The 18391-nt window shown below is 28.4% G+C and overlaps 1 protein-coding gene across 2 annotated transcripts in view; it reads left to right on the top strand.

Moving 5' to 3' along the window:
- The window catches only part of LOC142327433 (protein-associating with the carboxyl-terminal domain of ezrin), a 77603-nt gene that overhangs the window by 40623 nt on the left and 18589 nt on the right, over positions 1–18391 (top strand). For both annotated transcript variants that reach the window (XM_075370507.1, XM_075370508.1), the window contains 3 exons: positions 11982–12171; positions 13468–13610; positions 18038–18216. In XM_075370507.1, coding sequence (XP_075226622.1) covers positions 11982–12171; positions 13468–13610; positions 18038–18216 — 512 coding nt within the window. The remainder of the gene's footprint in view (positions 1–11981; positions 12172–13467; positions 13611–18037; positions 18217–18391) is intronic.

Genomic DNA, 18391 nt, shown 5'->3' with positions numbered 1-18391 from the left:
AACATTTTTTTAAAAGTTACTTTCTTGAAAACAAAATTTTTTTTTTGTTTTAGTATGAATTGTTTTCTTTTTTGTTTGTTTTTGTTATTTCTTTCTTTTGAAGAAAAGCATGTTTTAAAAAAAAATTATTTATTTTTTTTTTAACAATGAATAAAAAATTTGATGATTTTTGTGTAATACATCATGATTGATGGATGTTCAGAAGTGTACACAATATACAAAATTGATGGTTTGTAAAAAGCAAAATACATCTTATGCTATAATTAAGTAGTTAATGTATAATTTTTTTTATACAGATTAAAAGCAATCATGTTGTTAATAATAATACATTAAGAATTATTGTTTTAGTTTTATTTTAAACAAATAGACAGTACAGTGAAAATTATTATATTGGTTGTATTTTACACTTAAATAATTCACATACAAATGAATGTTATTTACTCGAATTATTATTTGAAAGCATTAATTATTTATTTAATATTGTGTCTCCAGACTAGAAAGTCCTAAACAGTTGTAACAATTCATTTGGAGAGTGCCCCCACCTCCACGGGGTTAAGTTGATTGGAAGGCATGCATGCACTATGGGTTGCAATCATGCAACATTCAAAGAGGCAATCGGTGAAGTGAATAAACTATACTTTTTTCTTTAAAGTAAATACTGGTCAAGTAAACTAAACACTTGTAACATTTGTAGTTGTCCAAGTATTTGCAAGTAGTTTTCCCATTTTGCTTTTACTTATCCAGTATTCTCTTTACTTATCAAGTAAACACTTATATGATTCATATCCTGCACATTATCATGTTCAGACACGTTTGTCAATACATCAAACATTTCTCTTGTTTTAATCAATCCAGCACCGTTTGCATGCCAGTCTTTTAGCAAACATCATCATGTCTAGTGAAGAGATTAATTTCGAAGTACAAGAACCAGTAGAACCATCTGTGTCAGAAAGTAGCAGAATGTATTTGGTAAATATTCTTAAAGACAACACCGTTGTTTTAGACTGGTCTATGAGTTCTAAAAGAATTGCTGCCAAAGAAAAAGCATGGAACACTATTGAGAAGGAATATCAGAAAAGTGCGGGGAAGTCAATTACAATAGAAAACTAAAAAACATTAAATAACATGAAAACAGACCTTAAAAAGAAAACTGACAAAAATAAAAGTGGGAATAGAGCAGTGAAATTACTAAAATGGGAATCAAACCTCCTTGAGTTACTTGAAATTCATGAAAATCCTGTATTGCATCAGATACTGGGAGCAACAAATGTAGGAACTGAAAATAAGATTCAAGAAGATACCCCAATTCAGCTTACTAACGAAATCGCTAACAAGTCATCACGAAAATCTTTCGTTCAAAATCAGACAGCCTGAAAAGCGTAAAAAAAGACATTGGGACCCTGATGAAACAGCCGATCTATCAACCACTGATCTTCAACAACTCGTTCTCAATGAGCAGCTGAAACTTGCAAGAATGCAGTTGAAGAGGGAGGAAATAAAAATTAAAACAGAAGAGACAAAACTGAATTAAAGAAAATTAAATTACGTCAGCTGCAATCATCTTCAACAGAATGGTGCGAAGTTAATGAAGAGAACAGAGATTTTGATCTCAGTCAATACATATTGTTGAAGTAATCCTTATTTTGTATTTCTGTAAAAAAAAATGTATGTATTTAATTTTGTATTTATAAGCCTTAATAAAATAAAATAAAAACCTATCACTTCCAAAAAAAAAAATAATTAAAAATCCATTTATACTTGCGGCGGACGCATGCGTGTGTGTGCTAACACATGCTCATTCATTTGCATGCACACATGGACATGCACACACATACACACACCAGTATAAAATAGAAAAATCCGGTATAAATGATTAATTTTATTTTTTCTCTTATACTGATTTTTCTCTTTATTTATTTCTGTCCTGTTATTTATACTTATTACATTTTTTATGTACAAAATGAGGTAAGGAAAAGGGTAACAAATTTATAATAATAATAAATTTTATTAAAGTTTTATAATAAATGATAAATATAAAAAAATGGTAAAATGATTAGGAGTTTATTCCAAATCAATGTTCCGACAACAAAGCCATGATTTCATTTCTTCTTGCCTGCCCTCTAAGACGAATTCCATCCCCTTCAAGTTCTTCTGGTTCTTCTCTTTCATAATTGATATTTTCTTCTAACTCACAATATTCGTCATTTAAATGTTTCGCAACATTGTGTAAAACAGAACAAGCCACAAATACTTTCGGAATTTTTCCCAATTTTACATGAACAAGATTCGCCAATATTGGGAACCATTTCTTAAGTTGACCAAAAATGCGTTCAATAACAACTCTTTCTTTAGAATGTTGTTTATTCAAAACTTCTTCCTGCTGGTTTTAAAGGTGTTATTAACCATGGGGCAATTCCGTACCCGCTGTCTCCCAAAAAGCTTACCGTACCATTAAATTTAGCCATGATTTGGCAAACACTGCTCCGTCTCCAAATGTGACTGTCATGGGTGCTACCCGGCCAAGAAGCATCAACGGTAGTGATTTTTTCAGTAGAATCACATGTTACCTGAACGTTGATGCTGGGATACTTTTTACGGTTTATGTAACAGTCTCCGTAGCGTGCTGGTTTATTTATTTCTAAGTGCATGCAATGCACAGCACCTATTACGCTCGGCATTTTAAAGCGAGAACTCCATTTTCTCTTGGCTTCATTTAACTCATGAGCATTCTGTGGAAAGTGAATCCACTCATATGCCTTTTCATTTATTTTGTTCAGAACGTAATCGAAAGTTTTGCATACTGTAGAACGGTGAATCCCGAAGTCTTCACTGACACCGTTTTGAAATCTAGGGTCTGATAAGTACCTCAAAAATACTTGCATCTTCTGTTGCGATGACAGAGCACCTCCTCGCTTTTCATTACTTTCTTCCAAAAAATCGGACTCAATGCTCTTCTTGGACTCAATGCTCGCCTTTCTTTGTAAGTTTTTGGTTGAGAATGTTGACAAAGGCAGCCATACCAAGTATAAAAAATTAAATGGAAGTTTGATAATGTTACTAAATAGCTACCTTGAAATTCTACCAGTAAATACTTGAATACTCTTCCGAACTTAGGATTTTATTCACTCGTTTTAAGTAAAGTCTGACCGGAATCAGTAATTGCGTGTAGTTACAAGTAAACGCTTGATAAGTAAATGTTATTCACTTTCCTGTTTTACAAATAAAGAGAATACTTGTCAAGTATTTGGTTTACAGTTGTTTATTCACAGAACTGCAAGTAAACACTTGTATAATTGCAAGTAAAAGTAAATACTGGTTTTTATTCACTTTACCAAATATTTGTATTGTGTGTACCGTTTATAAAAAAGAGGGTTTTTGTTTGTGCAAGATAAACAAAAAACTTCTCAGTCAGTCCCAACCAAATTTTTACCCATGTTTCTTATCATAACTGAGAAAGTTTTTGTATATATTTCATCTCGAAAAATCTTTAAGAAGATTGATGCTTTCAATTTTTCACGATACATTCATATTATATCGTGGAAGGTTTTAAGCCAAAGACCAAGACCCTATCTCCTTTGAAGGTAAAAAAATTAAAAATATTCGTTATTTCTTCAACTCCAAGGAGGGTGAAGTTGTAAATTAAAAATTAAGGGAAAAAATTAATCCTTTTATTTAATTATTGTATTTCTGTCTCCGTGGCAAAAAAAATAAGTTATGAATTTTTTGTCATCAAGGGTGTGTGAATTTCAGTTGCTGTAGTTACTACTATTTTGTTTTTTGTAATTTAGTTTATTTTTAAGGTATCTAAAAAGCCTGAATACTTTAATTATTATTTATTAGTATTATTCTCACAATCATGAGGATAACGAACGCTGCAGGTGTCGAGGAGGCAGAGCCTTCTGAGTCGACAGGAATGGCGAGCAAAGCGAGCTCTGTGGTCCTGGGATAGGTCCTGTTGCCCTGGCATGTCCTGAGTTGGCTCCAGGGTTCGCCTGGGCCAACCTGGTCCTGAGGGTCCAGGTTCTGGCTAGACGGGCCGCGTAGTATTTTATAAAGGCATCAGTTGATTTAAAGAAATTTAAATGGTTATGCTATTAACATGCTGTACTAAAAATGATGTCATAGAAAGTAATATCCCCTTAACATACACACTTTTGTAAGTTGGTTAAAATTCCATAATTTTTCTCATCAGAAAACTTTCCTAAATAATATTATACAGTTTATTTAGAAAAATATTGTTTTATTATAGTTGGATCGTACCAAAGAATTATAAAACAAGAACATTTTTTAAGAGAATTCAAAGTAATATATGTTTAAGAGTAAAAATTTGCACACTAAAGTAGTAAAACAAAAAAGGGCATTGTAGTATTTTTGTAGAAGCATTAAGTTTGGCAAAATTGTAGTTTCTCTTAACCGTAAAAGCATCAGATCAGAAAAACTATAGTAACAGTCATATAATTGATGAATAATTATAGAAGAATGTGCTGATAACTAGTAATGTCTTTTAAAAAACAAATATCGCTAATGAAAAAAAGTGTCTGTTACTAGTGGAAACCTGTGTTATAAATATATATATCTTTAGTGCAGAGGTGATATGGATCTTGAAAGGATTGATTTTAGAAAAATGATTATGAATGCTGACCAAGCAAAATTATCCTTTAAATTTTACAAATTGCATATTGAAATTTATAATGTAATACATTTAATAAATTTTAATAAAACATGTCTTAGATTAAACGTTACTACAAAACATGCTAGGATAAATATAAAAAGCTATCAATTTAATAAAAATATATCCAAAACAAAAGAATTCACAGAAAGGTTTAGGATGAAACAGGAAATTAAACAGGGTTATTACAAAAGGAATTGTATAAATATTAGTTCAATAATATCTAAAGTTATTAAATATTTTGGGACAAGGGATCCTTGATTATGTTCTTAATTTGATTAAAATTAATGTTGAAATTCATAAACATAAGGTAAAAATATGTTCATCAACATATTAAAATTGGTAATATGATTAAGATGTGAAATAATAATAATAATAATGGCAAAAACAGAAATTTGTATGATAATAAGTTTCAAAGAAATGTTATAAATAAAAATGGTGCTTCATGTTTCATTGATACACAAGAAAATTCAAATACTTATACTAATACTAATAGTGCATTTTTAAATTTGACAGCTTTGGTGATAACTGAACAATCTGTTATTGCTAATGCTTTTAAATTTAATCTATTTGATAATAACAAGAATAATATTATCAAAAATATTATGTCAGTTCTGGAATGAATATTAATAAAATCCCCGTGATAAGGAACAGTTATGTAATATTATTAGTAGCATTATCCATAAAATTAAGATATAAATATTTTTAACAAACCGCTTTTTAATAAAAAATAATTCACAATTTAAAGAATCAAATCATATTAAAATCTGATAAAACTAAAATACACCTGTTATTATTTACAATGAGAAATATAATATTTTAATGAAACATTATATAATTGAAAATAACTTTAAGGGAATAAAACACCCTACTAATAAATTTAAAAAATAAAAAAAAAGTTTAATCGTAAAGTATCTAACTATTTTTGATTATAACAATAATTTGATATACGTACTAGATATACTCTTTTGAACCATTTGCTCCAAAATTAATAGGACTTCCAAAAATACATTAACCCAGCATCCTAATGCTACCTTTGACTGATTTTACATCTGCTTCATCTTGAAGCAAAATTAATGTAAAATGAATTTACATTATAGTTATAACGTAAAAAGTGGGTAAGAGTTTGTTAATAGATTAAAAAGCTTAACATTCGGCAGAAACAGAAGGATGTGAGTTATGATGTCAATAACGTGCATCCTAGCATACCTGTTGATAAAACAATTCATATAATAAAAAATAAATTAATAAATAATCATGAAGACCCTAAATTTATTGATAACATCATCACTATTATAAGGAATATATGTCAACAAAATTAGTTTGAATTTAATAACAAATGTTATACGCAGGAAAATACCTTGCCTGTGGGATTTCCTTTATCTGTTATTATCTCGGAGATATTCTTACAAGATTTTGAGAGTAAACTTGTCTGTGGAATTATTCACGCATATGAAATTTTATTATAGACTCGTCGTATCGATGATGTTTTTGTCGTTTATGATCTGGCTATAAATAATAAACACCTCATAATTTTGAATAAACTTAATTCATGTTATAATAATTTAACATTTACTTTTGAAATATATATAAACTGAGCAATAAATTTTCTAGATGTTAGTATTGAAACTAAGAAAAGTAATCAAATTGTAACTTCATTATACAGGAAACCTATACCCAATAAAACAATTCATAGAAAATCAATCATCCTTGGTCTCATAAAATTAACATTTATACAAATATGATGATTAATAGGAGCTATCCATTATACCCAAAATAATAAAGAGAAATTAAACATAGAAGTAAATACTATAAAACTAATCGCAATTCAAAATGGATATATTGCTTTGTTAATCGGTAATGTATATAAAAAAAATATATATCAAAACTTAATAGTACAAAAACTTTAAACCCAATACATAATCCACAGAAGGTTGACAATGTTTATTTAAAATATTCATACACCAATAGTATTGTTGAAAATATAACTAAAGTTTATGATGAGGATAAATTTAAACCTGCATATAAAACTAACAACTGCATAATAAAATATTTAAAACAATAATAATAGTAATAATAATACTGATTTATACAATTTATGTGAGGTTTATAAGATAAAATGTAATGATTGTGAGGATATTTATATAGGTAAAACCAATAAATCATTTGAAGCCAGATTTTATGAACATTTTAAGAATATAAAAATAAAAATTGGGCTTTACTACTAGTGTTGCGAATCACCTGATAAATAATAAACATTCTATTTCTGATATCAATACTAATTTAGAAATATTGGAAATTAAAAAAGAAAATATAAATAAAAATTTAGATATTTTAGAAAAATATTATATATATATATATATATATATATATATAAAATATAAGTAAAGATTCAACTTAATCAATCTACAGACAATTTTTGAAGGAGATATACTCATAAAAGTTGCAATAGATAGCAGCACCTTCCTAGATAGTACATGAAATTTTCATTTATTTAAATAGCACAGTATTAGTATTTGGCCAGTCACATACAGGTTATTGCTTTTATTTTACTTATGACCTCATCTGCCTTTGCATATATGTTTGTAATTTTAATCTTTTGTGTTTAATGTGTAATTGTATACATGATTGATGATGCGGGATTCCATGAAAGTACTATTGTAAAATTCATAAAGAAAATAAAAATAATAGAATAAGGTAGGAGTTTTTTATTTCTGTATGCGAGTGGATTAAGTTGATTATATATATATATATATATATATATATATATATATATATCAATTTAGCAAAACCGATTCTTCTTTTATTGTATTTGTCCATATTTCTCTCTGTACTAATTATGCCAAAGACAAAAGTATAAAAACAGTTTACCACTAAGAGTACAGAATTCAAACCTTCTTCTTTCCTTTTGCTTATTGTTTTTTCTTAATAGCATTTTCGAGGGTTTCCCTCATCATCAGTTAAATGTTTTCTTTTAAAAAATCACACATTAAATTCAAAACATTAAAGTTATAAACATAAAAAAATATGTAGTCATAAATATTAAAAAAATATAAAATTAAAAAAAAAATGTTTATGTGACTAGCCATAACACATTTTTTTAAAAATAAATTTAAAAAAAACTATATATTTTTTATATTACTACATTTTTTAAAATAATTTTAATATTTTGAATTTAACGTGTGATTTTTTTAAAAGAAAAAGTTTACCGATGATGAGGGGAACTCTCAAAGGCGCTGTTATGAAAAAACAGTAAGCATAAGGTTTTGTTTTTTTTGTCTTCAGTCATTTGACTGGTTTTTATGCAGCTCTCCAAGATTCCCTGTCTAGTGCTAGTCGTTTCATTTCAGTATACCCTCTACATCCTGCATCCCTAACAATTTGTTTTACATATTCCAAACGTGGCCTGCCTACACAATTTTTCCCTTCTACCTGTCCTTCCAATATTAAAGCGACTATTCCAGGATGCCTTAGTATGTGGCCTGTAAGTCTGTCTCTTCTTTTAACTATATTTGTCCAAAAGCTTCTTTCTTCATCTATTTGCCGCAATACCTCTTCATTTGTCACTTTATCCACCCATCTGATTTTTAACATTCTCCTATAGCACCACGAAGCATAAGGTAAGAAGCATTATTGAATTCTGCACTGTTGGTAAAAAGATATTCTAAAGACTACGTAAAACATAACTACACTGCAAAATAAGGCGGTAAAAATGACTGTAATATATCACCGATCTAAAACAGAATGATGGGAAACACTATAGTTTGTATAGAGGCATTTTGAAAGGAAAAGGTATAAAAAAGAAGGCACCAATGGGTGTCATAAAATCCAAGGTGATAGTGATGATTAAATTAATTAAGATACCTTCTGTTTTTGGTTTGATGTCATCGTGACATGAAACTACAACACAAACACAGTAGTACTTCAAATCAATAATAACATTATGATCAAATGGATATTGGGCATTTTAACTCGTTCAGTGAAAATCTAATCTACAACGGATAATCGATAAGTACAGAAACAAACATCTCTAATTAAACAACTATCAAAATAAAAAAGTATTTTGTGCTTGCAGAATCATAAGCTGGTATCTGTGTGATCGGTTTAAAATAGCTGATTCACAGCATAGGTGACTTTAATTTATTAGGCCTATATTTAAAGTAAGATCTGTTTTCTGTTTATCAGTATATGCGCAGTGTAAACCGATGGTGCTTGCACAGCTCAGTTATCTCAATCAATAGTTGGTTGTTAGCAATAATAGTTTGTCAATTTGTTGTTTATATTCACCCGTTTATAATGGTTACTATGATTTGTGATCCCGCCGAGTATGAAGTACTAGGTGTAATCCTCAAAAAACAATTCTGCAGCTGGAATTCATAGGCAAATTTGTGACATTTACAGCCAAAATAAGATGATGATTCTGTTTATTTTGAGAAGTGCAAATGTGGTTTGCCAAAAGAGTTGATGATGAAAAACAAAGAGGCCGGAATGTTTATGAAGTTTTTGACTGAAAATTTGGCTTATAAAAAACTGGTGGATGAGGACAAAGATGTTAACCGACACACGCAAGCAAAAACTTCTTGCTGCAGTACATGAATTATTGCGGCGTTTACAAAAATGAAGCTGATGAATTGTTATTGGAGGTGAAACCTGGATTTCTTATTTTGAACATTGAGATGAAGCACTGAAGAAATTCAAACAAGAATGTTCGGTAAGGAAACTACTATTTTTTGAGACAAAAAGGGTGTATTTTTTATCAGATTTAGTAATCGCAGAACTACTGTGAATTTCAGCACGTATTGCGAAACATTTGAGATTTTATTTTTGCATGACAATGCCTGGCCACACATGGCAAATCAGACTGTGAGTGATCGGAAAAATTTTGTTAGAAAATCCTATTAGCCTTGACTTAGCTCTAGCGATTATTTTGTTTTTCCTCACCTTAAACATAGCTTGCATCATGATGGTTTGTTGATGATGACAAATAGAAAAATGGTGTTACTGCGTTGTTTAAGTCGCTGGCAGTGGAATTTCTTGAAGAAGAAATAAAGAAGCTAGTGAGACTCTTTGTAAAGCGGGTTGAAGTTAGGCAGCTGTTTGGAAAAGTAATACGTAAATAATAATTAATAAACTTTATTCATATTTGTCTTATTTTTATTTCAGAATGGACCTTGCTTTAAAAATGCACCTCATATTTTTGCAGAATTGAATAAGCGACTTAAAATTTTCATATCTAGTAATCTGGGTTTGCATTACTTTGAAAGTAGGCTTATAAATTAAGTTGTATTGTGCAGCTTTTTAAGTAAATGCTTAATAAGTTGTGCATTTTTGGTTGTTATTTTTGTCTTTTAGTTGAATTTTATCTTTTTTAAAATATAACTTTAATTGTAAAGCACAATTTTCTAAACTATTTAGAATATATAAACAATTTTTTTTACGTCTGAACATTCCTTATTGATCCATGAGTATGTAATAATAGTGTGTAAGCCTTGTAATTTTAATGTTATTACGTATCTTCTTATTTTATTTTCAAAAGATTTAGTATTTGCTTTCGTACTCTATTTCAGCTGAGTTTATACTATTTCTGTGGGATTTAATAATAGTGATGGTACTGATAATACACATTGTAAGTTGAAATTTAATATGAAGCTTCCTTTCCTTTATTCTGTACTGTGCTTTTGATATCTTGATTTTTTTTTCTCAGATGAGATATAACTCCTCATTAAGGTCATCTCTGAATTGTATGTTGTGTTGAAAGATATTCCTTGAAATTTTTTTTCTTGATGATGTGCTGCTGCATTATCAAAAGTCTCATAATACAAAGTAGTTTCTTGCTTCCTACATAACAATTTTTCTTCATTGTCAGGCGCTAATTTCCAATAAAAATGGCAAAGTTTTTCTAAAATATAAGTTTTTTACCGCCTTGGTTATCATTCTTAGTGGATTAGTCTCGTGGCTAGAGATTTCTCTACTGTAAAAAATTGCCTTCATTGTATCAAATGAAGTCAAGTGTTTGAAAAAAAAAATTAATTTAATTTTTCTTTAATTTTGAACGATTCAAATTTATCTTTTTTTGGATTTTTTACTACGATTAAAAAATGTCAGGTTTGTTGATTTCCATGAAATTCCACCATTTCTTAACAGAAGTTATAAAATTACCCAAGGCAAATAACAGTCTGAAGTAAAGGATGGAAATATTGGTAATTATGCAATGGTAGGAAGAGAAAGCAACTCCATTTAATTGCATGGCTGCAAAAATCATGTCGTATGAATATTTTTGTTAAAAATAAACACTACTGTATTGATTGTTCAACATTGCAAATCCTAAAGTTCACTTTTGAATAACAACATTCAGTAATATGATTTCTAGTTTCAAAGGATATAAAACCAACTGAAATTTACTACTTCTGTATGTTACGACAATCTAGCAAAAATTCTTGTGATTCAAGAAAATTTCTATAAAAGCGGTTGAATACTGAAAAGCGGTCAAATAATAGTCCTGATAATGAACTTAAGAGACACGTGTGGTATAAGAAAGCAGTCTTTATTAACGATCATTATGAAACTGGACTTAGATTTGTAAAAAACTCACATGATGTTATTTGATTAAACAGGATAACTTTTTGGAAAAAAAGTAGCTGCTTGAGATAACACCTGGATATATTGTAGAATATGGAATCCGAGTCTGAAAGCAGTTCAGTTTTCCGATCTGGAAATAATTCCGTGCCTGACCATTTCCCTGCAAAACTGATGCTAATAGTTTTTTGGAATGCTGAAGGTTTATTTTTCTGCGATTTTTTGGAAGAAAATAACATCATCAGCAGCCAGCACTACAGTGATATACTTGCAAATAAAATGAATCCTTTTCGGGAGGGAAAAAAGTTAGAGAGAAAGGAAGTGCATCATGATGTTGCCCGTTCACTCATCACACAGTTGTGAAATTAGGCTAGAAGTTCTGAATTTGTACACTTAAAATGTTGCTCCATCTGATTTCTTTTTATAAATGTTCTTCAAGGAGTTATTACATGCTATTAAGTTTTACTGCATACTGCAAGCGATAAGAAATGTGGTTATCGCTTGGGATAATAAAGATAATAAAGTTACACATTTTAAATTTATTGAATAAACAATTGTTAAAGGTAACACCTTTTGTCTCTTTATTTATTGAATGACCTTCATATTTGATGTTTCTATCTTAGGATAAGGGACATACTTTATTAACTTTTTTCTTCTTTTTTATAATGTATCTGTATTAATATATTTAAAATAACATTTTTACGAGTATAATTTGTTTTCTGGTTTTTTTTTTTAGATGATGTGCCAGGGATGCAAGAGTTTAAAGATTTGTGTAAAACACAGTTATGCAATACTCAGGCTTCATTAAGGCCACCTCTTAATTCTCTTTTAAATATTACATTTTTTACTCATAAATTTATTAACATACATAACTTTCTAACTGAACTGACATTGAAAACCGATATTGAAAAACAAGACTTCTTCAGGTATTGTGGAAATAAAATTAATGACTTTAATGCTTTTATATTCTTATGTTCATATTATTATTATTATTTATTTAAAATGTACTGAGTGGACTAAAAGTCAGTTTTCCCAGTTACTAATAAGAAAACAAAGTTAAACAAAAAATATTTTTAGTATTGAATGTTAGTGCATCATAGAAAATCTTTAAAGTATCATCCCTTTTACCCTTGCTTTCATGGGAGCGTTCAATAATTGAATTACGCATTTTTTTTTAATGGAATATTGTCTTGCTGTTTAAAGTCAGCCTGTTATTCAAGACTTAATATTGATGTGATTTGTAACGACGTACTAGTGACCGTTTTACTGGAATCGTAATAGATTGCAGTATTACTTGATTAACCGATAAAGTAGTTGAAAACTATCAACCTTTAGATAATTCCTATTAAAATATCATCATATTTCATCAAGTAGTTTATTTGTTGTTTGCTTTTCAAAACAACTTGAATAAAAAGGGGAGGAATAGATGTACATTAAATATTTGAATTTTGAAGGCTGTGATATTATTCCAGAAGTCATTGTTTTTGGCAGTTCTGCACCATTGAAATCAATCATTTATTTTTTGGTTTGGTGAATTAGACATAAAAAAATGAACCAACACTGGAAGTTCAGTTGTTGAAAAATAGTTGAAATACTCGTACCATGTTGTTTTGGAAGATCATTAGGAAAAGTGCAGGAGATCACACATCTAATATGAACATTTGTGTGCAAAAGCTGTCATGAAGACAAGCAGTCTATCAAAAACAGAATTATTTACTCTCTAGCATCTATTGTTTAAGTACAGTTCAATTAAATTTCTGCATAGATTCATAACTGTCGTTAAAAGATGGATTAGTCACTACATACCAGAAACTAAAGAACAATTATAACAATGGATAGAATGTAGCAGAGTGCTATGCAAAAAAAAAAAAATTAGTATCATGTTAATGTGCCAGTCCATTTTGCAGCATTTACACAACCAAAATTATATAAATTATGCTATAAATTGCTATTAAGATTTGCTATACTTTACAGATAAAGACTTGAGTGATGTTTCTCTGCTTTCAGACATAAATGAATCACTTGTCAGATGTAATCGATGAAGCAAATGCATAATTTTGGAGTTACCAGTAAATTATATTTTTCTGGTTATACCAAAACCCCTGAAATAAGTATATTGAGCTAAACTGACTATTTTGAAAAATTAAAAAAAAAATTGTTTTTACTTCTATTACAGGAAATTATCAAACATTCTATATTGTAACAATCATAACTTGTTTCAGAGGTTTATCGCACAAATTAAGCATGTTTGAAGAAGAAATAGTGGCTAGTCAACTCGGAACATTATTGTTATCCAGAATGGTGTTGCTAGATACTACAGCACAACAACATTTTTTACCATCAGTATTTGTGCCCAGAACATCAGGTATATTCTACGTCATATTACTGTATATCTGTATAGTTTGTTAAAGACAAATTCATCAGCATTGAATTAAATACTTGCCAAAATTTTATAAACTAAACTATTTAATCGCTTTAAAAATTTTCCTCTTCCTGTTCTCTTTTTAGCAACAGTCAAAAAATTAATTATATACAATAATTTTAAAATTCATTCATTCTAAATAGTTACATGAAATATTTTTCTCAAAAGTAATCTAGTTATCCCTTCAGCAAGTTTAACTCTTTGTAGGAATTTACAACAATGTACAATTTATTATTTTAACCAAGTTAAAACTAATAATAGTAATAAGTAGTGTATAAATAAATCAGTAGCATTATTGATATGCAATTTAAATATAAAAAATAAATAAAAACATAAAAATTGTAATTCCTTACACAGATAAATAATATAAAATAAATTCTTTTGAACAGAAATACATTAATAATTTTTTTATATTATGCTATTAATTCTTAAATATGATTATCGCAGTTCTACAAAATAATCAATTATTATTTAGAGGTGAAAAAGGAAAATTTACATCAATATTTCATTAAATGAAGAAAAAATCAATTGATATCAGATTCTTTCTAAATTTATTCATGCATGTTTATATATGCATACGTATGCACTTGCATGTGTACTTGTATGCTCATGTGCTTATACTTGAACAGCTTACACTCATGCATTCATATGCATTCAAACATTTATATATAGAAAAAAACTGAATCCATTTAAAAATTCTTATTTCTTAAAAACTTAGTAAGGGTATAAATTTAAACAAAATTTAAAAAACTATTTTTGTAATTTATACTGTTTATAAGTATCGGTAAATATATCATAAGAGAATAGAAAGTTTATGTAACAGAATACCAAAAGATATGTTAATTAGAATAAATCAGATGTTTGCATTAGTATGATTTAGGTAAGACTTACGCACATGTGAAAATAAAGATCTTATATGAAAAGTAAAAATATTCTTGAAAAAGTGAACGGGGATATTAGATGTAAGGAAATGGTTAATTTAAAGAAAACAAGAAAAACGGAAAAAATGTAAAATTAAAAGAAAATATTTATTTATAAAAAATTATATACGAATAAACAAATTAATAAACGGTAAATAATCATCAAATTCTACAGAAACAGTGAAAAGGGTGACAAATTCATCAGCACTAATTTAGCGGGAACATTTGTAAAATAACATCACAAATAAAACTTATGTACTTCCTAATTATTTTCAACATTAAAATTTTCAAATATAACTAATAATTTAATGTTATATATCTAACCTGAAATTATTTTCATTAAAAATATTAAAATAAAAGTAGAGATACATAGAGTATAAAAATAAATTGTTTTTTTCCTTATTTTCTGAAATATTTGAAAAAATTATGAAAAATTACTTTTTCAACTTTTCTTGAAAAATTTACCATACTAACATTCACCATGATTTTAAGAAAAAATTGTATACTGACATAGCCCTTTTTCAGTTTCGGAAAATATTTTTAATTCTATAGATAACCAAAAGATTCCATTTTAATTTTTTTTTTGCGATCTCAGTAAAGCATTTGATTTAGATGCAAATTTTTTACTGATGAAAAAACCTGTAGCTGTGGTATCAGAGGAGCTGCTATAATATAATTGCTTTAAATTATATCTTATCATCAGTGAACAGTTAGTTGAAATTTCATTTTTTAATAAGATACGTATGTAAAAATTAGGTCTGCACTTCAAGATGTAGAATGTGGAAGCCTTAGGAAAGTGTTCCCAGTACCTTGGTTTTTATTATTGTTTACCAGCCTCAAAATTTTCAGCCGTTCATTGTAACCCTTTTCGCAGACAACACAGCTGTATCTGTACCTGAAAATAATTATTTAAAATTATTGGAAATTTGTTCAATAACGGTGACTCAAAAAATTAGTCACCGGATGGATTGTAACAATCTAACTTTAAATATTGATAAAACCATTGCATTGTGTTTTCTAAGTACGCATAACATAGTATTTCTGTTGCTCGTAAAACATAAAAATTTTTTTTGGGTGTTTTATCAGATGATAAGTTCTTGTAGGATGATCAAATTGATTTCACTTGTCAGAAACTCAACTCTGCTGTTTAACTTTTAACCGACAAAAAGGGAACTTTTCTTTGTTTTTTGTTTATCTTTGACTGCTGTTTTCAGTATAATTAAATCATTCATTGGCCTTAACAGAAATGCGATTAAGAAATAAAATAAGATTTCTCCCTTGATTTTTAATATTATTTTCTTGAGGTTTATCAAGTTCTGTCAGCAAATAATAATCAGCTGAGACAGTGCAACTAACTCATTTAATTTCCTCTTATATGTATAGTAATACAGCACTATAATGCAGAATTAGTATTGTTTTTGATTACATCTCTGAAATTGACAAATTTTGAAAGTTTTGAAGTAGAAAATGTGAAATGGTTGCTAAAAAAAATAATTACAACCTGGATGTAGTGATACTTGTATGAAAGAGAAAAGTATTGTTAATTAGATTAAAACATGGGCTTTTAACAATTATTGTGCGCTGCTACATATCAAACAAAGACCACCTAATCATTTTCTTTGAGAATTAATGTACATCGCCTGTTCTGGTTCTGGTATGAATGTTTATTGTAGCACTAATTTAAAACAGGTTTTTTAAAAATACAATACTGTAAAACCATTCTGTCATCTTTCATTAGTCTACAGTTTTCTTACACATGTTATAAAAAGTAACATTCCAGGTTTTTAATTTAAAAAAATAACCGTTCGTAACTGAAATAGCTAATTCATTTAATTTGCCTGTAACTGGAAAATATTTGGTCCAATAATATCCAAGTCGAATGAGGAAATTAATATAAAAATTAGCTAATAAGCAGCGTCATAGGATGTAGTTTTTAACATTTTTTCTTTCAGATTTCATTTGAACATAAAGTTGGGTTCGGTTAAGTATTTAAAAAAAGGGAACCTTTTTATAATAATTCTTAAGTATTCTGAAGAAAACTCTTCAGTAATAAAATTAAATTAAGTAACTAATTGGAAAATTAATTTGGCAATAAATTAAGAGAGTAGAGATTTTATTTTGATCTTACACTTTACAAAATTTGCTAGCAGAATGCAGAATATACCTTTATATTCTTCTAATATAGCTTTTCCCTGCTCTTTAATTCTACTCAATAATTTTCATTGCTTCGCTATGAATGCTATTGTATTTCAAATAATATATTATTTAATTATATATAATGCACATTATTTAATTTTGCGTATATACTTCTGTATACACAAAATTTCTATTCTCTTCTTAATATGTGTTGGTAGTAATCATGTACTAGCTAAATTTTTAGTTATTGTTTTTATATATTTCAGTTTTTGTCTTGCTGTACATTTTTTATTTTTACCCATCCTCTATTACCATATTAATATTGCTCTAAATATATTGCTCACCGATCTAGTTTGATTCTATACAAATTTCTCAAAGCATTTTTCCTGTTTACAGTAAGGCCGTGTCTTTTTCAAACTTTACAACTCAGTTTATTCACCATCATTTTATAACACTGAATTTCAAAATCCTGTTTTTTTTTCTATTCTAGTCTTCCTATTTTATGAATTTCAATGGATCACTACATTCTAAATAAACACTTTTAAAGGATCTCTTTCTAATTTTTTATCTAGTCTTTGATACTGCTGACTTTTTTTTTTTTTTTAAGAAATTCCTCCTTGTATAGATACACTTTTGATGTCTATCTTTTTTATTCATCTTTTTAATAGTACTACTTTAGTAATAAAATATTGTAAATTTTAGTTTGTGCATTCTATTTTTACACCACGAATTGTCTTAAGTTCATCTTTTGTTGTGTAAAATAAATTATCATCAGTAAATCGTAACTTTAAATTTTCTCTTAATGGATTGAAAATAATGGCTTTTCATACCGTGTTTGTTTCTATTAAGTTATCATTCAGGTTAAGCTAAGCTCCAAATTGACCTTTGTTGTACCTGTACTCTCTCTGAAACTGAATTTGTCCTTAATACACTTTCTTCAACATGTTTGATCTCTGAACTAGCTTAGTGAGTATTCTTGGTCGGTTTTTGATGTTAAGTGATAATATGATAGTATCTTTTTATGTTCGAGTACAATTTCATTATTTATAATTTTTCTCATAAATTCTTCTTTTCAATCTATTAAGCTTTTTTTGGTCTTGCTTCTAAACAGAAAAATGGTGATGATATATCATCTTCCCGTAGCGGATTGTTTTTTGGTTTTTTAGAACATTTTTATTTCATAATAGTCTCCTCTGAATTGCAAAAGGCTTGAGTAAAATATTAATTGTAATTGATAAGAATATTTCATGCAAGTTCTCTTATTGTAAATTTTGATTAAAAAGATATATTATCTGTTTTTTATTTATGTTACAGGTGATGTTTGCTGTGGCAAATTATTCAGTGAAAAAACATTCAGATCTTATCTGGTGCCAAAATTATTGCCTATGTTTTGTGTTCGTGATGCACATGTCAGACTTATATTATTAACGCACTTCTCGTCATTCTGTTCCATGTTCTCTGCTACACAGTTGAAAACACGTATTCTTCCTGAAGTGAGGGAATTAATTTATTTTTTAATAATTTATTGTTTTAAAAATTTTGAATAACTATATTTTTGGTTTTGTGTGTGTGTGTGTGTGTGTGTGTGTGTGTGTGTGTGTGTGTGTGTGTGTGTGTGTGCGTGCGCGCGCGCGCGTGCGCGCATGAAAATTACTTGTAATACTTGAT

Source organism: Lycorma delicatula, chromosome 7 (genome assembly GCF_047948215.1).
Source record: "Lycorma delicatula isolate Av1 chromosome 7, ASM4794821v1, whole genome shotgun sequence".
Lineage (NCBI taxonomy): Eukaryota > Metazoa > Arthropoda > Insecta > Hemiptera > Fulgoridae > Lycorma > Lycorma delicatula.
The sequence above is the reverse complement of the archived record's forward strand: the minus strand, read 5'-3'. Positions and strand labels throughout refer to the sequence as shown.